Source organism: Crinia signifera, chromosome 1, assembly GCF_055691185.1.
Source record: "Crinia signifera chromosome 1, ASM5569118v1, whole genome shotgun sequence".
Taxonomy (NCBI): domain Eukaryota; kingdom Metazoa; phylum Chordata; class Amphibia; order Anura; family Myobatrachidae; genus Crinia; species Crinia signifera.
In genome coordinates, this window is record NC_139217.1 from 252,980,111 (window position 1) to 253,001,481 (window position 21,371).

Consider the following 21,371-nt stretch of genomic DNA (forward strand, 5'->3'; position numbering starts at 1 on the left):
CTTTTTCTCTAAAGAAGACTCTGATGCCCTTGCTATGTTGGAAGAGCTGGCAAATGAAAATTTCATGGAACCAGATGACAATGAACCAGGGGAGAATCAGACGGCCAACCCACCCCTGAAAAAGAAGTCCAAATACTACCCGGACTACAAATTGTGTCCACAGGTCAAAACCTATATAGATCTGGTTAGTCGAGATCTGGATACACTAGAAAAACATAAATCCAACTACCTACCAGGCAACCTCACGAGAGAGGAGAGACAAGCAATCAATCAAATTAGCAAATGGGATGACACCATCATCAAACCATCCGACAAGGGTGGCAATATTGTCTTGTGGGGTCGTGACAGATACATTCGAGAACTAGAGTGTCAGCTCAAGGATAGGAGCTGCTACCAAAAGCTGACCTTTAACCCCCTGGAGAAATATCTGAAGGAATACAAGAGATTAATAAAAGGATCACTTAATGAGGGTGTCATAACCAAGTCACAGTCAGACTTTCTGGACATTGACCACCCACGGGTAGCAACACTGTATTTGCTACCCAAGGTCCATAAAGACGATAAGAACCCGCCTGGGAGACTAATTGTCTCAGGTATGGGAGGACTCACGGAAAATGCAAGTAAATTTGTTGATCACTGGTTAAGGAAATATGTTCTGACACTGCCATCATACACTCGTGACACCATGGATGTCCTTAATAAAATCCAGGACATGATATTGAATAAAAACTGCTGGCTCATCACCATGGACGTTGAAAGCCTATACACGAGCATAATACATGAATATGGCATCAGTGCTATCAGATATTTCACCAGTATGGAACGTGAGAGTGCTTTCAATGACCTACTGATCGAACTACTGGAATTTGTCCTAAAGCAGAATTTTTTCACATGCAATGACAGCTTCTACCTCCAGGTACAGGGGACTGCAATGGGTAGTGCTTGCGCTCCAACCTATGTAAACCTGTACCTGGGGTGGTGGGAGAGGGAGGTGGTCTTCTGTGAAAGCAATGAACCCTATACCCAGCATGTCCAGATATGGTTGAGGTACATAGATGATCTCCTGATCATCTGGGAGGGAGACAAGGAGTTATTCATCAAATTCATCGGTATCCTCAACCACAACAATTACAACCTTAGGCTGACACATGACATCAGTAAGAAATCTGTGACGTTCCTTGACCTCAAACTTACCATCGAAAGCAATGGACATATCTCTACTGACCTGTATAGAAAGCAAACTGCCACCAACTCCCTACTGCACCATACTAGCTCCCACTTCCCCCCGGTCCTCAGAGGTCTCCCTAAGGGAGAATTTATAAGGACCAGGAGAAAGTGCTCCAATGAAGAGACCTACACGGCAAGAGCTATGGAGGTGGGTCAGCGCTTGGAGAACAGGGGCTACAGTAAAAGAGCAGTAAGAAAAGCAGCTAGAGAAGTCAGCCACTACAACAGAGACCAACTTCTGATTCCAAAAAGCAGAGACCTCCAAGGACCAAACAATGAGGTACGATTCATAGGCACCTACTGCCAGGAATGGAAAACTATCCAAGGAATTTTAAACAAACATGTGGGTGTCTTAAGAACAGACAAAGACCTCGATGGTATCTTGGGTGACCGAATCCAAATGTGCTGGAGAAGGAGCAAAAATCTTAAGGATCTCTTAGTGCACAGTCATCTGGAAAGCGACGCACCAATTACGAGAAGCAGGCAAAGAGAGGGATCCCATAAATGTGGCAATTGCAAGGCTTGCCCAATAATGATTGCTACAACATCCTACACGGATAAGTTCAATAAGAAGCGATCAATAAAAGACCACATCACCTGCACCACCCCAGGAGTGGTCTACAACCTCAAATGCCCCTGCGACCGCATGTATATTGGGAAGACGATTAGACCACTAAAACAAAGATTACTTGAACATATATCAAGTATACGCAATGCAAACAGAGACCGAATGCACATGAAAAATCTGACCCCAGTAGCCAGACATTTCTACAAATGCCACCAAAGCAACCCGGCCGGCCTAACAGCATTTGGAATGCTACAAGTTAACCTGGGCATTAGGAAAGGGGACACAGATAGGGAATTGCTCAAACAAGAAACGAGACTGATCTTCCTCATGGACACCATGACCCCGCGGGGCCTCAATGAGGAGAACAGTTATGCAGCATTCCTAGGACCATAACCAGTGCTCCTAGGACCCTAATAGCAGCTCAAACTCACATTAAACCTTATCATCTACCATGTAGGAGTATCAGGCCACATTCGTGCACTATGTATCCAATACACTAATACCACCATCATGACTCATATGAAGTCAGGCACATGTACACCACACATTAGTAATATTTTGATCTCACCACCACTGGAACTATTTGCCCTCATCACCCATTAATGAACTGTACACAGTTCTACACTCATATGCATATCAATACCCCCTGTAGAGTATCACAGTTTGGTTTGGTTTTTCTTCCACTCACATATCACGCATGGTTTAGTTATTGAATTGTCACTTTCTCCCTCTTTGTCTCTCACGATACCCTGCCATCATCTAATCCACAATATCGTAATCCCACAATCATCCACAACAATTGGTATCACTATGTCACTCACTGGTGCACGTCCACCAATATTAGCACCATAACCCTAATTCAGTCATCACTCCACGTATCTATAGACACGCAACGAACCAGGACACGTGCTATCTCACCTGTATCACCACCTACATTGACAATCCCCGCGGCACCAATAATTCCGAAAACCTAAGAACTCTCTAGATGAGACCAATATTAGGATGACACCTAGCTTTAAATCCGAACATGGGATCCCCTCGTTTGATACAACACATGATGAACGGACTAACTTTAGACCGGTAATGGGGAGATGATATCCACCTACTACCAACATATTGTCCCAAACTGTGTGATTAATAACCAACGAGACAATATCATATTTAATAAAAATGTTGCCTAATCAGAATAAAAGCTAACTACTTACCCAGTGTCCTGCTGAACGAATGAATCAAACAGTGTCCTGCTGAACGGAAACCTGCAACAAAATACATAGGCACAAGAAAAATATGTACATTAGAACCAAGTAACAAAAAGCATAATAAAAAGTAACATAATCCATCCAGCATGTACTCTGGAGAGAAAGTGGTACAATTACCGCACACGGAACGATATATAATGCAGTATACTGAATATCACGGAATAGAGATGACCCCTACCATCAATACAAAACGTACCTAACAGGCCAGATATAAGCACCAATACATACTAAAACCTACATCTATCACAACAAATCTGTCCAATAAGCTGGAATAATTGACGCATCACAACAGGGACTTTCACCTAACGGAACACGATACATGAGATATGGTAATTCCCAGTGATCACCCAATCTAATACTAAATATACAGATCCTAATAGATAACCAAATAATACGATACCTGGCTAAGAAGTACTAAGCACAGGACTCTGACACGTAACCAATCGGAGACGCGTCATACAGGCTCATGTCCTATCAAAGAGGAGATGAACGTGACACGGCAAGAGGAAACCTCTGACTGGTTAATCCAAATACTGCGCTGCCTACATAAACCCACTCAGGACAACAGCGCCGGTTGCCCTGAGGAAGATCTGCGAAGCGTACGCCGGCCAACACAGCCGTGCGGTCGCCTTGCATGCTCACTGTGTCAGGCTATTTGTCAAAGAACAAACATATGCTAGACAACATAATACCCACATTAAATATTGAACAATGTATAAATGAGGTAATGTTGTAGCGACACTTATTGTATAACCTGACTAACCTAGGGATTCTATTGGGGTATATAGGACCGGGTCCCCCAAACCCCCACCCGGAAAATACCCAATTGATATACCAACACAACTGCTGACACTGAGCAGTTCATAATCCCTGCCTGAATTATTTATAGTCAAAGACAAACCAAAGCTGATTAAAGGAGATATACCGCCGCACTAGGGGCTGATTCTGGCAGCAGAACAGGGTAATACATACACCTGTTCCCCAATACTGCCACAAAACCCCGATATGAGCAAGTACCAATACTCCATCAGCAGACTAATTAATAAGGAGGCAAATTAGATCAGGCTACCGGCTAGAATATTCAAAAATACGCTATACAAAATACCCAAGGTTGACACCGTCCATTTAACGGCTAATTAACAAGCAATCAATCTATATTATAGTGTGTGTTGAGATAGTGCAAAAAACATCCCTGTGACTGAGTGTGAGAGGGGACCCAATTGAGACATTATCCCCCATATTGAAACTCTAGATCACATCCACGGGATAACCATCACTGGCTTATAAGTAAATATACGTGGAAGAACCCAAATTGGTGAATTAAATCCAATCTGGCCCCAGAACGTATAACCAGCCATACACATCAGGAGATTTGGATATTGGTCCAATCTCTATCCACTACTCTCCACACCAAGAAAATTATTTGATTGCTGCCACTTTTGGCATGTACATAGAGATACTATTGTATCCAGATAACAACCAACAAGGATAATAAATAATCAGACACTTAAGGCCCATACACACTAGTAGACTTTCATTTCAAAAGACTTTGCCAAAATCTTTGATAGATATATCTTTCACCAAAGTAGTGCGTACACACTAGACTATTTTCCTCAAAGAGCGAGAGATTTTCAGGAGGCGAAAGACTTTGCTGAAAATCTTTCATATACAAGGCTATTTACATAATGGGCTGGGTTTGAATTCCAAGGGTGGGAGCAGGGTCCATTTTAATCAGTGCATTCCTGTTCTTGGTGCCTGATTCAGAACTGATTGCTGGCAAAATCCCACCCGTGTGCACGGCAAACATTTTATTTGTAGCCGTGCACGTAGGGAGAAAATTATTCACACCATCATGTCCATTACACATTATACCACATACTAGAACGCCCATTACACAATATGCCACACACCATTGGGTGATCGGCAGTGGGTGATAGTGATGGATAGCGGGTGACAGCAGTGTAAGGGTGGTGGATGAGGGTGACGGGCAGTGGGTGATAGTGACAGATAGTGGGTGACAGCAGCATGAGGGTGATGGGCAGTGGGTGATAGCGATGGATAGTGGGTGATAGCGATGGATAGTGGGTGATAGCGATGGATAGTGGGTGACGGCAGCATAAGGGCGACATCGGTGTGAGGGTGACGAGCAGTGAGTGATAGTAATGGATAGTGGGTGACAGCAGCATGAGGGTGGTGGATGAGGGTGACGGGCAGTGGGTGACAGCAGCGTGAGGGTGATGGGCAGTGGGTGATGGTGACGGATTGTGGGTGACGGCAGCATAAGGGTGGCCGGTGATGGTGACGGATAGTGTACTGGCTGGGGGGGGCACATGCCATCCTGCCACCCTGCCACCCGACACAGTCCGCTACTGGAACTTGGGCCCCTAGGATTATGGGGCCCTAGGGCAACTGCCCATCAAGCCCTTGCATTAAGATGTCCCTTAATATATACATTGCTGGCCTGTGCCAGCAATGTATATATTACTTGCTAATACATAATCATTGGTGCCCTGTGGCACCAATAATATATACATTGCTGGTCTGTGCCAGCAATGTATATATTACTGTCTTATTAATAACATTGGTGCCCAGTGGTGCCAGTAATATATACATTGCTGGCATGTGCCAGCAATGTATATATTATTGGATTATTAATAACATTGGTGCCCAGTGGTGCCAGTAATATATACATTGCTGACCTGTGCCAGCAATGTATATATTACTGCATTATTAACATTATTGGTGGCCAGTGGTGCCATCAATATACACATTGCTGGCATGTGCCAGCAATGTATATATTAATGGATTATTAATAACATTGGTGCCCAGTGGTGCCAGTAATATATACATTGCTGACCTGTGCCAGCAATGTATATATTACTGGCTTATTAATAACATTGGTGCCCAGTGGTGCCAGTAATATATACATTGCTGACCTGTGCCAGCAATGTATATATTACTGCATTATAAATATCATTGGTGGCCAGTGGTGGCAGAAATATATACATTGCTGGCATGTGCCAGCAATGTATATATCACTGCCTTTAACATTGGTGGTCAGCGGAGGAGCAGGGAGGATGCGGCCAGTGGGCTGGGGGCGGGGCGTTCGGCTGGGGGGGCGGGGCGCTCCGACGTGCTGCTGTGTAGCCGGAAGGAGGGGGAGAGGAGGCTGCGCTGCGTACATGTCTGCAGCCTGTGACCGGACAGCGTGGGAGCGAGGAAAGGTGAGTATAAGCAGGGGGAGGGAGCGGGCGGTCAGCTGGGCTGAAAGTCTGTGATCTTTCAGCCCGGCTGCCATACACATTTAGCGATGATGGCTAAAAAACCAGCCATCATCGCTAGATGTGCTGGTAAAACCAGCAGACTTTCCACCTCGCTAGCGATGATGCGGGAGCGCGCATCATCGTTAGTCGGGGATCTCTGGCCCATACACACTAGGCGATTTTCAGCTGAAAATCGGTCAAAACACCCGTTTTGACCGATTTTCAGCTGAAAATCGTCAAGTGTGTATGGGCCTTTAGAGACACCAATTAATATCACCCAATTTATCTACCTGAACACTTCAACCCGCTGATATCTGCTACAAAGGGCACATTAAGCCATCAGATACACACAGGGCAGTACTAGTAAGTGATAAAAGGAGAGGTGATCCACACACAGGGAGGTGCTGCATGTTAATACCGCACGTGCAGTTTTTAACCATCACTGTAATTCACTGTTTCATGTTATATGTTAGTTTGTATATTTCGCAGTTTTAAATAAACCAAATAAAAGGTATATTTTAAAGTCTAATAGTTATTTTTCTATGGTGCACCACAACTGTGACAAACCCTGCTCTGTCTCCTAATATACTCTGTCCAAATCATTGTCCGTGGTTGCACACCCCTGCATCTCTATTGTTATTTAAACGATATTGCTACCCACAGGGGGCCTTTCTCAAATGACTCTATAACTCTGTGACAAAGTCTTGTGCGATTGAACCCCCAAAAAAACCCCATTTTGTGTTGATCCCTCCCAACAGCTGTGATCCTGGCCCTTTAGCGGTTTGAACGACATCAGATTGGCAGGCTGGATTCCATGTTCGCCTGCCAATCGGCAAAAGGGGGGCATGGCCGCGAAAACAGCCGTGGATTCTCAATCTGCGGCCGGGATCGCGACCATCCACGGTGCATACACACTGAGCATTTTTTTGCTCATTTTGGTGATTTTCCTGGGGGTCAACATGGAAAAAAGGTCGTCATGAGTTTTAATGTTTTTAGGGTGTCTGTCGACAAAGGTCGACATGGACACTGTCTAAGTGTACTGCATGCTTCGGGCTTGGTGCCTCGCTGTGCTTGGCACATTATTTTATTCTCCCTCCACACCTTAGCGGATGGTAGGGCATGAAATACCACCTGTTGACACATGTTGGATGAAAATGTAGTTACAAAAAATGCCTGTCGACCATATGATTGTCTATCATGAGTCAGTCTATGATCAGTCTGAATACCAGCAGCGCTCACTACTCATCGCTGCCCCTTACACATGGGATACGGTCATTAGGTCGACAGGGTTTAGGTCAACAGTCTAAAGGTCGACATGTTTTTTTTTTTTTGAGCCGACATCTGCCCATATTTCATGCTCTACCATCCACTAGGGCATGGTGGGAGAATAAAATAGTGCGGTGCACTGGAACCTGTGTCCATGTCGGGTAAAAAACCAATGAAAAACCCCATGTCGACATTTTGACTGTCGGCCTAGACCCTGTCGCCCTATTGCTTGTGTTGACTTATTGACATGTCGACCTAGACCCATGTCGACCTAACAATGTTGACCAACTTGCTGTAGACCAAACTATCCCAACTAGGGTGGCCAATCCCGGGATCGGCGGGATCCTGGGATTTGGCCCCCAAAACACCGGGATTGGAGATTCCAATCGCAGAATTTCGGGATTAGATTGCACATGTAAAAAAGAGAGGTGTACAGCGCTAGGTTTAACTGAAAGAAAATATACACTACCACATGTACATATGTATATAACATTTATTATACAAGAAAATAAATTGGATGAGAGCTCTCATAAAAACATATATATAATAAAATTGTGTAATAAAAACAATAAGACAGAGGCTCTCTGATGAGAATAAAGCTCCACAGTGTGTGGTACCCAAGCTCCTGATGAAGATGCGAGCTAGCGTCGAAACGCGTTGAGCAGCTTCCAGCACCACTCCACTGCACTTTATTGCCTTGTTTGCACCATCCAAGACTGCACTAAAATCCTGCACTTTATTTACGGACCAGTTCATCTCCCTCCAGGACGTTTATTCTCCAGCAGCCATTTGCAAAATCATGCCTGGTATTCATATACCATAAGGACTGCCTATTTCACCTCCATCTGATTCCTGGACTCACTGGGCATTATATCCGGATTGGGACTTACTCCATGCAGCTAAATCACCAAGGACACCGTGCATATCTCCCCGTCTCCCTCTGGTAACTATTAATGTGCTGGGGCACACACTGTGGAGCTTTATTCTCATCAGAGAGCCTCTGTCTTATTGTTTTTATTACACAATTTTATTATATATGTTTTTATGAGAGCTCTCATCCAATTTATTTTCTTGTATAATAAATGTTATATACATATGTACATGTGGTAGTGTATATTTTCTTTCAGTTAAACCTAGCGCTGTACACCTCTCTTTTTTTCTTTGTCTACTATTAATCGGGAGACTTACACACTCCCTGTACAGCAGCTTTGGTTGTGCCTGTGGTTCTCTCCCTCTTTTTTCTACTTAGACTGCACATGTGCAGTCTAATGCCGGGCAGCGTCTGAGCACTTGCTCAGACGCTGTCCGGCTGGTCCCGTGCAGTGCTGCTCTGCGCAGCATGACGACGTCGGAGGTCACGCTTTGCAGGTCGCACAGCCTGCCTCTGTCCTGGACCCGGCCCGCCCACCTACCCACCAACCAGCAGACTAGCCCGCCCACCCGCCTGGCTGCACCACAGATGTAAGTATATATGCTGGGGCGGCCGAGGCGGGGATTTTTTAGAAAAACTTTTTGGGATTGGTTTTGCTCTCAGTGGCTATGAGCTCTTCATTTTCTCTTTTAGCTACTTTGATTACCCCTTTACAAAATTTTTTTAATTCTTTGTACTTGCTGTACGCCTCCTCAGTCATGTTATCCTTATAAACTTTAAATGCTCTTGTTTTATGGTTGATTGCTGTGCTCACTTTTTTGTCCAACCATGATGGCTTTTTTTATTGAATTTACCCTTATTGACTTTTGGTATGTATTTAATAGTTAATGATTCCAGCACATTTTTTAGTGTTTCCCACATTTCCTCTGCATTCTTCCCCTCAAATACCGCTTCCCACTCAATTTCTTTTAAAGATTCCCTAAATAATTTGAAGTTAGCTGTTTTTTAGAAATGTTATATTTTAGCTGGTCCTGTATGTTGTAGTTTATAGAAGTTGATTTCCAGTGAAACCCTGTTATCACTGTTCCCTAGATGTTCTATTACTTTAATATTTGAAACTAAATCTTTGTTGTTTGTTAATACTAAATCCAATAATGCCTCGTTACGAGTTGGAGCGTCTACCGTTTGTGTAATAAACTGATCCTTGAGTAAGTTTAGGAACCCACTGCTTTTTGCTGACTTTCATGTCTCATTTATCCAATCAATATCTGGAAAGTTAAAATCCCCCATAAATAGTACCTGCCCCAGATCTGATGATTTTTTTGAATTGGTTTAAGAGTAGAGACTCATCCCTATTATTCACGTTCGGCGGTCTGTAGCATACCCCTATAAAACATTTTTTTGTTCTTTTCAGTTATCTCTGCCCTCACTGCTTCCGTATTAACTTCATCTATCCCTGAGCTCATTTCCTTCTCAAACGGTGTTATTTCTTCCATAAAGGCGCACACCCCTGCGCCTTCATTTTTCTCGTTTTATTCTTAAGAGAGTATATCCCTCCATGTTTAATGGCCAATTGTGGCTTTTTATGGGCCATGCAATGCGATGCGATTTTCCTATGTAATTTATTCACTGCTTTCTTGGCCGGGTGTGGTATGGGACTCCGACAGTCGGCATCCCGACGTCGGGTTATCGACTGTCCGGATCTCGTCCGGCACCCTCTTGGCCCCGGGGGATCGCATCTCCCAGCAAAATCGCATGCGATTTTATAGGGTGCGATGCCATTACATTACATATACACTTGTATGACATACAATGAGGTTTGAGGCCCCCCCCCCCACTATCCACGCCACCCCGAAGCCATGTATTCCGCCACCCCTTTGCGGGGCTCGTTGCACTCGCCACGCTTCGGGGTGTCGTGGATAGTGGGGGGGGGGGGGTGCTTCAAACCTCATTGTATGTCATACAAGTGTATATGTAATGTAATGTCATCGCACCCTATAAAATCGCTTGCGATTTTGCAGGACGTGCGATGCGGTCCCCCGGGGCCAAGAGAGTAGTGAATAAATGACATAGGAAAATCGCAATGCATCGCACGGCCCATACGAGGCGATTTTTCTTACGCTGAATAGCCCACTAACCAAATTGCTTAGTGGGCGCCCGGCTACTACATAAGTACCTATTTTTATTTAACAAATGACTAGGGAATAATTTGAATAACATGTAGTTTAAATGTTGTAATTTGAAGCAGTAGAACTTCTTATTTTTTGACAACCCTGTATGCCTTTCCTTTTTGTGTAATGTTGTTATATATATATATATAATAGTTCAGTGGTTTCAAAACTTCCTTGAATCACAGCACCCTAGAGCATCAGTATTTTGTTCACGTCACCCCTAGGATAACAGTTTTTTTTTAATTGATCAATTTAGAAAAATATTTTTAAGAAAAGCATCAGTTTTATGTGGTGGTGTACAGTTGTGTTTCTGATTTTACCAACTAGTGCTGGTTTTGCCTACCACTTTGACCATAAATAATTTGATTTGATCCTGGACCACAACCTGAGGCACCCCTGCATGATCATTTATCTCTCTAAGGCTTATGCTGTGTACACACGGTGCAATATGATTGCTAGCGATATATTGCTAGCAATATATTGCCAGCAATCATATTGCTCAGTGTCTCCTTTTCATCAGCGATGAAAAGGAGACACTGCTACGGGACGGAGGGGGAGTGCAGCAGCAGCAGCAGCAGACGCTGCTGCTGTCACTTTGAAGGGAGGAAGGAGGGAGCAGCGGCACTGGGCTGGGGAGATCAACGCTGATCTCCCCGGCGCTGACCTCTGTGAAGGGAGGAGGGAGGGAGCAGCGGCACTGGGCTGCGCTGACCTCCCGGCACAGTGATTGCCGGGGAAAGCCGCTGGTCGCAGGAGCATGCTCCAGCGACCAGCAGGGAGTGTACACGGGAGCGCGCAGCTGGCGATTTATCGCCAGCTGCGCTCCAAATCACTGGGAATATCGTCGCTCAGCGACCATATTCCCAGCGATTTTACCTAATATTGCTCCCGTGTGTACACACCATTAGGACATTGACTCTTCTATACAGAAATGGGATGAGGTCAGTAGGTCGACATGGAAAAAAAGGTCATTAATTCGACAGGTCATCCGTTCGACATTGTCTAAGGCAACACGTTTTGACTAATGACTAATTATATTGCATTGATATTAATATGCTATTAATGTAGAGATGTGTCCTCCTAGAGATATGGTCATTAGGTCGATATGCATGAAGGTCGACATATGTTAGGTCAACAGGGTCATTCGATGGACACAAGCATTAGGTCCACATGGGTAAGGTCAACAGTCAAAAGGTTGACTTGGGGTTTTTCACTTTTTTTTGGGGGGGTGGTATTTCATGTCCTAGCATCCACTTGGGGTAGCCAACTCCAGTCCTCGAGAGCTTCCAACAGTTAATGTTTTCCAGATCTCCTCACAGAAACACAAGTCAAGTAATTAGCTCCACATGTGGATCAAAATGTGTCAGAGTAATGAGTGCACCTGTGCAGCAGCTCGGCTGTCTAGAAAATGTGAACTGTTGGTAGCTCTCGAGGACTGACATTGGCTACCACTGCACTAGTGCATGGTGGGAGAATAAAATAGCATGATGAGCACAGTGGTGTTATGTTTCAATGTCCATGTCGTCTGTGTCGACATTCTGGACATAAAAAGTGAAAACCTCATGTCGACGTTTTGACCGTCAACCTAATGACCCATGTCAATTTAATGTTGACCTAATGACCCATGTCGACCTTCAGTCATGTCAACCTAGTGGTGTCGACCTAGTTCATGTCTATCCTATGATCCTCAATATACCAAGCAGTGGGGTATGCCTGTCGCAGTTCAACTGAAAAGGCCTGTGCAACTCTGGCAACATCTCTTGTCTTATTATGCCTAAAATATGTCTTAGAGGAAATGTGATGTAGCTATAAACCTCCAGGAGGCTGTTCTGATTAATTCAATATACAACACTTGTGTATCTCTGTGCGTCTGAGTTTGTATTAAAAAAAAAAAAAGCTGCTGCTTCGATTATAGTAGACTCAGAGAGACTTGGTTGCACACATCTATACAAGTGTCACATATAACATTGCATTGTGTCGAAGATGCATTTTTGAAATAAAGATGCCTGACACCAGCCTAGTCTAATGTGAAGTGCAAAGAGGGGCTGTTGATGTATTAGGACACATTTGTGCCCACTCTTGCCTGCACTGTTACGCCAATCTATTATAAATCACGTGTGAATGATAAGCCTTTGTGATATGCACACATACTGTACAGTAGGTGAGTATCTTCTTAGCCACCACGTTGCTGCACTAATGCCAACGTCCTTTGGCCCTGATACCCCCTGTTATTGGGTATTATCTTTTACATGCCTTCTATTCCCTGATGAGCAGCCACTGGGACGCACTGTAACGCATGTGGTCAGGGACTTAACCTTGATCCAATGTGTGTTTTTGCCCAATTGCGAGTCCATTTTAAATATAGAAAAACGTCTGCTAATTGAATACATCCATAATGGCCATTAATTAGGAATTGTGATATCATACTGTTTTTATTTGCAGAAATGGCTTTGGTACCAATAGGAAAGTGCCCATAATACGTAAATGTTTTTTTCACACTAATAAGAGATGTGCATTAAACCTCCGTTAGATTTACGTTCACATGTTCTGGTGCAATGTATATATGCTATACTGTGCAGTATACTCTTACTCACCATTGTGGTGCTGTTGCTTGAGTTCAAACGCTGTCACATTGCTGACATGACCTGTACATTGCATCTAATTGAATTATCAGTTAAATAGGGCTTAATTCAATTAGATGCAACTTATGCAGATGCCAGTTTGTGGGGCTATATAACACACCTCCAGATTCATGGATAATTATCTCTAACACCATAGTGCTGCGTACAAAAATTCAAGATTCCAGGGCGAGCTAGGGTCACGAGGAGGTGTGAACTACTGTGCCGTTTATGGTGTCTCCATGCCATCACAATGACAACTTTCTTTACCATCATGCCTATTTGAATTGACCCTTATAGTGTGGATAAGAATTTTCCATTGATCCCCTTGTGTAAACTCTTCTTGTAATAGCTCCTTATTTTTTTTATGAATGCCTTAGCAGGACAGATGCTCTACTAATTGCTGCCTAGGCAACATGTGTCTTATTATTATTTTTTTCTTGTTCATCACTGTAGTGGTCATTTGAGCAGATAGCCAAGCAGCTGTTGGCTCTTTGGGGTTCGGGAAGTAGGTATTGGTCACGGACCTCCTTCCACTGACACCCCACACCTGCAATGGAACTTCCTCTGGGGCCCTATCACCCTCATGCAGAATTGTGTGTAGGGTTTGCAGTGCCAGGCAATAAGTTTAGATCCACCCTGCTCTGGAAGGGATTGATCCTAAAAGTAGTGGTCACATCTCAGGAGCTGCAGGTGAACAAAGCTTGTTGTTGTGGTTACCTACAGAGTTCTTTAGTTGTTAATAAAGTTGACCCTGGTAACAATATACTGCTGACACAGAGCATTCCTTGAATGAAGCAAATTGGTCCCTATCAACTTGGGTCAGCTTGTAACTTCAAACCAGCCAAAATTCCAGGACTTGGGAGTCTGGCAGTGTCCGGAAGCTCCTTTTTGATGCAGAGGGCTGGTGTGACCGCTTCTTTTGAAGCAGGACACTCAGGGTTTGATTCAGAGGTGCAACTGTGATTCTGTATGCAACTGTGATTCTGTATGCAGTGTGTTTGCAAAGCTATTATAATGCCGAAGCTGACTGGATTCACATTTTACTGACCGATTGTGTCTCCAATCCACCAATTATTTAAAAAGACACATTGTTGACAGTACATTGGTCACAGCATTGAGCAAACTTATAGTTGTAGCTGCATACACAGATGCAGTCACAGGCCAATATAGTTGACCCTCCCCATTACTTCCCACAAATGCTTGCACTGGCGACTCTATGATCTTTGAACTAAATCTTGCAGTTCTTGGCGGATGCTCTTTTTTAACCAATGAAGACATCTAACCTTAAATTAAATTTTATGTGTTCCTGGTTAAGTTTTTTTTTCCAGATAATGCTGTTAGTTAAAAGTTCTTTATTTCAGCTTAAATTGGTCTCATGGTTCAATGTTAATAAGGAAAATGTAGTTCCTGCTTTGTTTAAAAAATCTGGTCATGACACTACATGTGCAGTGTTTGTATTTTCTCCCCATGCTTGCCTGGGTTTACTCCGGTTTCCTCACACAATCCAAAAATATACTGGTAGGTCAATTGGCTCCCAATAAAATTAAACCTAGAATGAATGAATGACTGTGTGTGCATGTACATGTACGTAGTATGGAATATAGATTGTAAGCTCCACTGGGGCAGGGACTGATGTGAACAATCAAATATTCTCTGTAAAGCGCTGCGGAATATGTGTGCACTATACAAATAACTGCTAATAATCTCTAAAATGTTGTTGAGAGGTGGGAGGAAATCTGTTGTATGTATAATGATTTCATCAGAAAAAAAATGGAGACACAACTCTGGATGATGATGATGATGATGATGATATGCTTAAAATACTAATATTGTATTTACTTAAATATTATAAAGAAAAATGATTTATTTTTGTACAGTTGCAAAAAAGATTAAGAACTGTCAATATTGTCAAATCTATTCATTTAAACTCCTGTGTGAAAAGTAAATATGATAATAGCAAACAGTCCGTTTAGTCCATTATAGTGGTCAATATGGTAAAAATTAGTTACTAAAGGTCTAGTGTTAGTAGAAATAGAACAATTTATTCCTGTTAGGACGTCTTGTAGAATTGTTTAGGGCTACTAAAAGTACCCACTGTGTAATTTGCAGTTTTCAAGTTACTGGTCCAGGGTAAAGAAGAAAAGGAGTCCTAATTCCACTCGTACATGGCCCCTTATTCAGATCTGATCGCAGTACAAATTTGTTCTCAAAATGGGGAAAACCATGTGCACTACAGGTGGGGCAGATGTAACATGTGCAGAGAAAGTTATATTTGGGTGGGGTGTGTTGAAACTGAAATCTAAATTGCAATGTAAAAAGAGTGCAGCCAGTATTTACCCTGCACACAAGCAAAATAACTCACACAAATTAAACACTCTGCACCCCCCCCCCCCCCCCCCCCACACACACACACAGTGCACATGGTTTTGCTAATTTTGAGAACAAATTTATACTGCGATCAGATCTGAATAAGGGCCATGGAGCGTTTTGAATTGGATTGCATTGCAATCTAGTTCAAAAAGTATGGGCAGCACATAATGTGATGTGTGCAGGAGGGCGCATCGTACCTTTACATAGCATCATGTATGGGTGGCATAAGGGCTGATGACAAGTAGCGTTTTACTGAGCTAGTGGCAGTTCAGCTACCCAAAAGCTTAGGGGGATATTCAATGGCAGGTATTCAATGCTGTTTGCGAGTGGTGACAGCGAGCAGGGCTTCTTGCTCACTGTCACCACTCACCCTGACAGCATTCAATACAGCCTCCACATCCGCCAATTCCCCTCGCTCCGTTTTTTGAGCGAGGGGGAATTGGCGGATGCGGCTCCAGAAGCAGCGAGACCCACGGCTAAAAATTGTGAGTTTTCTGCAGCAGCCGCGGGTCTCGCTGTTTTGGGGAATTATCGCCGTCCTGTGACGGCGAGGATTTCCCCAGTACGTTGAATAGAGCGAGCTGCCTGCGCGGGGGTTAAACAGCGAGGATCGCTGGTTTTCAGCAATCCTCGCTGTTTAACCCCCTCGCCGGCCGCTCGCTGCGGCATTGAATACCCCACAATGTCTGCCGATATTTCCGACAGTGGAAATATAGGTAGTTAAGGTATTCAATCCCGGTCAGGACTTGCCTGCTACATGGAATAGGTAACAGGTAGTTTAAGGGTCAGTAAAAATCTTGAAGTTTCTCTCAGTTTACAAGGGGATAACATGCAATAGTGCAAAGCTTCACAAAAATTTAATAATGTAAATGACAAATCTATAAATATTGATTTGCTCTTCCGAAATATGCCAAAACCATCCATTGTAATTTTCCATACTACTATATATCACCACAATTTTTCTAGTGGAATGTAAAGCATACAGTTACTTAATGAACATAAATGTATGCAGTACATTCATTTACGGTATGTATCTTTATTACATATTTGTTATCACTATTTGTATGTCTTCTTAATATAGCTTCCATTTTTCTCTACCAACCTGTTGAAATTTTTTTTTTTTTTGCAGGTCCCCGTAGTTTCACAGGAGAAGATTGCTGTGAATACCATGTCCATGGCGGGCCAGCTGTGGTCAGTGGCATCCTGCAGGCTTTAGGTCTGTTAATGAAGACAGACTTTCAAGATTAGGGGTAAATGTATGAATCAGTGATAAGGGAGGAGAAATGATAAAGTGCCTGGTACTTTATCACCGGCCAATCCGCTCCTGACTGTTAAGTTACAGGCTGTGTTTAAAAAGGGACAGATATGAGCTGATTGGCCAGTGATAAAGTAACAGGTACTTTATCACTTCTCTCATCACTGCTTCATACATCTACCCCTGAATTCTGTGTGCGGAGAGGTCCTAATTTAAATGATACACTATTCTATGTAACGTACCATATAGATATTCACACTTATACATTTGACTCATCCCTGTGGTTGCACTGCATACTGTAGCTTGGTTGTATAGCGGCCTTCATGTATCTGAAATAGGTGTAATTACATATACACACAACTCCACACAGACCGCAATTCTGTCCGCACATTGTCTACATCAGTGGTAGCCAACTATGGTCCTCCAGAGCTACCAATAGTTCACATTTTCCAGACACCTAGCTGCTGCACAGGTTCACTCATTACTAGCTGAAACATTTTTAAAGATCCACAGGTGGAGCTAATTACTTCACTTGTGATTCTGTGAGGAGATCTGGGAAACATTAACTATTGGTAGCTCTCGAGGACTGGAGTTGGCTATCCCAGGTCTACTTGATTGTTCTAATCCAGAAAACTATCTTACGTCCAGCTTTGTATCAGTCCCACTGTGTGGAAAGCTACAGATTGATTGGGTGGTCTCATGAAAATAGACCCTATGCAGTGGATGCAAGAACTAATATTCAGAGGGTTATAGCAAATAAAATCACTTTGAGGCGGTACCACATGATTCGGTGAGGCCTCATGAATACCTGGGCCATGCTGGATTAGCACACAAATGAGATGTCTCTGTAATGTGTAGTTATATTTATAAGACATCTGCGTGTTTCAATAGCTTTCACAGTGACCCATATTACTTCAATATCATATAATTCTTTACATGTTAACCAGTTCTGAAGGGCCTTCATTAAATGTCTTGGTCATGTCTAGTGCAGTTAAGTTCCATTTGTCAGTGGTCTGTGTGGTAACAGTATAATTACAATTTCCACCACAAATAGAACACTATGGATTTTTAGTAGATTTAGGTATCTACACTGCAGCTTTAAAACCAAAGGTAGCTTGCTGCAGCGTTGTCTGCAGGGGAGGTTCACTATCTACTAGCCCATGAATCTAATGTCTGCAAATAGAACAGTGAAATATGTACTTTAGTAACATTGATAATGGACAACTTAGAATTTGTGAAACAGTCTGTCTTAGATCCTATTCTAATTATAAAATATAAGGGAGTGTACCCAGCAGTAAAACCAGAGGCTTAGATAATAGTGTCAGTTGAGAACCTACAGAGAATAAGGGTAATTTAGGATTTAATTTGACCTATATTTGAAGGAAATTGCTCCTGTTTTTAAGTATTTTCCAAAACATTTTTTTAATCATCAGTTTCAGAACAAATCAAAAGCTGTAATTATTCTTGATGCAAATATTTCCATGAGCTCCAAACTTGTGAAAGGATTGTGCTCTGTATTATTTTTTTTTTGCTCTGGGCTGCAAAAAGTTGCAGTCCTGCATCAGGTCCGAGTTAGCCCCAATATCATTTTGGCATGCAACATAATTCAGGGTGCTAATAGATCCAGCATATATCAGGCACATTTGCTAAAATAATTAGGGCCAGATGCACTAAGCTTCAAAAGTGATAAAATGGAGGGTGATAAACAGCCAGCCAATCAGCTCCTACCTGCCATGCCACAGACTGTGTTTGAAAAATGTCAGGCAGGATTTGATTGGCTGGCTATTTATCACTCTCCATTTTATCACTTTTGAAGCTTAGTGCATCTGGCCCTTAGTCTGGGGCAGGGGTTTAACTTCAATGGATCCTAATTGTCATTAGTGAGTAACAGGAGAAATTGCCCACATTCCTTTTTTTTGTTTTGACTATGAAGACTTCGACCATTATTTGTAGATGGTTCTGGATATTGTAATCAAACTTATGATCAATTTTAATAGTAATAGAGAGAAAGGAGGTATGTGTGTACTCAGCGCTGGATGATTGATTGCAGCTGGTCTCTTGTAGTGGGTTTACGCCTGAAACCCAAATGCAATATACAAACAAGAAAAAGAGAACAAGTGACCAGCGCTATACAGATATTCAATAAAGTCTATCTTTCCTGGAGTGAATTTCTGTTTTCTGCAAAGATAAATCTTCCTGATGCCAGTTGGAAATGAACTTACAATAGCATCCAACTCACGCGTGCCCGTAACAGTTTCTTTATATCACCTTCATATAAACAGGAAAGTCGACATGCACTGATAAAACGACATGGAGTTGACTTACATGAGGATTCAGTCTCGCGTACACATCAAGGTATCTTTGCCTTAATTAGATCACCGCGGACACCCAGGAACAGGTAACAACGTAGGTTTATTCACAGGTTCACAGGTTAAGGGATCCACAGCATACAAAGACACAAAACAGAAATAGAAGAAATCCCAACGGAGACGGTGCAGGTGGATAGAACGTCGGCGGCTTCCTCCGTGCGGTACGGTTAGCTGCAGACAAACCGAGTCGGAGGTCCAGGGGTAGTAGGTAGCGCCGTGCTGATAAGTTCCACTGTTGCTGCCGAATGGGATGAACGAAGTGAGCGGCTTGATCAACGCGTTTCGGATAGTCTACGCTATCCTTTTTCAAGATCTGCCGCTATGTTCACAGGGGGCTATTTTTATAGCACACCTGTGTAGGTCACGTGATTCTTGTACAGCCAATAGTTTGGAACCTGTGTCCGGCTAATAACTGCTAGTATCATTCTAGCTAAAATAAAATGCTATACAGTATGCATTTTATACTACATGCATTTAATTACACTCAGTGACAATAGTTAAAAAGTATTAAAAATTATTAAAATACATTTATGCAAAAAATACACGAAAATACAAAAATACAAAAATACAAAAAGCGTATAAAATTACATATAAAAATGGAAAAAATGTTGGAAAAAATATTGCACTTGTTTGGATAGCAGCATGTAAATTGCACACTAACTAGCTAACGACTCATTTTTTTAGCCGGACATTTGAGGGAAAAACGGGAGAGAGAATAAAAATAAAGTTAGTAATATATTCCCCCAAACATATAGGTTTATAACAGCCATTTGTACTCGTAATCCACATTTAATCCATGTGGAACCATGGTATTAAGTGTGAATATACACTTCATTTCTAACTTGGCTAAGCGTTCTTCTAAGTCATTCCTTCTCCAACTGGACTTACAAATTTTAATTCCACAGAATGACTTGAGCCCTCTAATGTCACAATTATGTTTTTCCTTAAAGTGTAAGGAGACATTATGTAATTCATGGCCTTTTTTTATGTTTCTAGTATGTTCAGACAGGCGGTCTTTAAGGTGTCTTCCCGTCCGTCCGACATACTGTTGGCCGCAGTGACATTCTAACAGATATATCACATTCTTAGAATTACATGTAATAAACTCATTAATGGAAAAATTTTCATTATTAGCATTAGATTTATATTCCATAATTTTCGGTGCAGTTTTACATGCTTTACACATTTGGCACATGCCACAACGATAAAAACCCTTTGATAATACACGGGTAGTGCGTTTAGGTACTGTTTGGGCACTTCTAACCAAAATATTAGTAAGGTTGTCAGCCCTGCGGTATGTGAATTTTGGCCTGGATCCCACAAAATCTTGTAATAGGGGATCTCTAGTGAGAACACCCCAATGTTTCTTGATCAATCTTTCAAGTTGTGTGTGTTGGGAAGTGTACTTGGTTATAAATCTCACTTCCCGACTTTCTGGCTTAACTGTTTTATTTATGTGGGTAGGGATAGTATCATGATTTTTATTGTATGCTTCACATACCCAGGACTGATTATACCCCTTTTGAAGGAAATTCTCTCTCATTTCCTCTGCCTGGACTTCGTAATCACTGGTATTTGTACAATTCCTTCTCAGCCTATAAAATTGGCTGGAAGGAATACTTTTTATCCAGTTCGCATGGTGATTACTTTCACTGCTTATGTACGAACAACAGTCCGTGGGCTTTGTGTAATTTTTGGTGCAAATTTTCAATTCCTCAATAAAAATGGTAAGATCAAGAAAATTGACAGCAGTAGGACTTATACTGTAGGTCAATTCTATATTTTGATCATTATTATTTAAAGAAGAACAAAACTTCTCTAGGGTGTGTGGACCCCCCCTCCAGACGAACAGGAGATCGTCTATATAACGAACCCATAGCACCAGGCTGGCACTCCATGGGTGGTCGGACCAAACTTGTTGATCCTCCCACCTAGCCATGAACAAATTAGCATAACTGGGTGCCAGCCTGGTGCCCATCGCAGTTCCTGCCGTCTGGAGGTAAAAGTCACCCTCATACCAAAAAAAATTATTTTTTAAAATCATTGAAATACCTTCTAAAATAAATTCTTTTTCTTTTTCCTCTATTTTAGCTTTGGTAAGATGGTGATCTGTGGCTGCAATCCCATGGTG

General features: G+C 42.5%; 1 protein-coding gene across 3 annotated transcripts in view; it reads left to right on the plus strand.

Moving 5' to 3' along the window:
* The window catches only part of GTPBP3 (GTP binding protein 3, mitochondrial), a 91,051-nt gene that overhangs the window by 17,432 nt on the left and 52,248 nt on the right, over positions 1 to 21,371 (plus strand). For all 3 annotated transcript variants that reach the window (XM_083180190.1, XM_083180186.1, XM_083180182.1), the window contains exon 4: positions 16,746 to 16,832. In XM_083180190.1, coding sequence (XP_083036316.1) covers positions 16,746 to 16,832 — 87 coding nt within the window. The remainder of the gene's footprint in view (positions 1 to 16,745; positions 16,833 to 21,371) is intronic.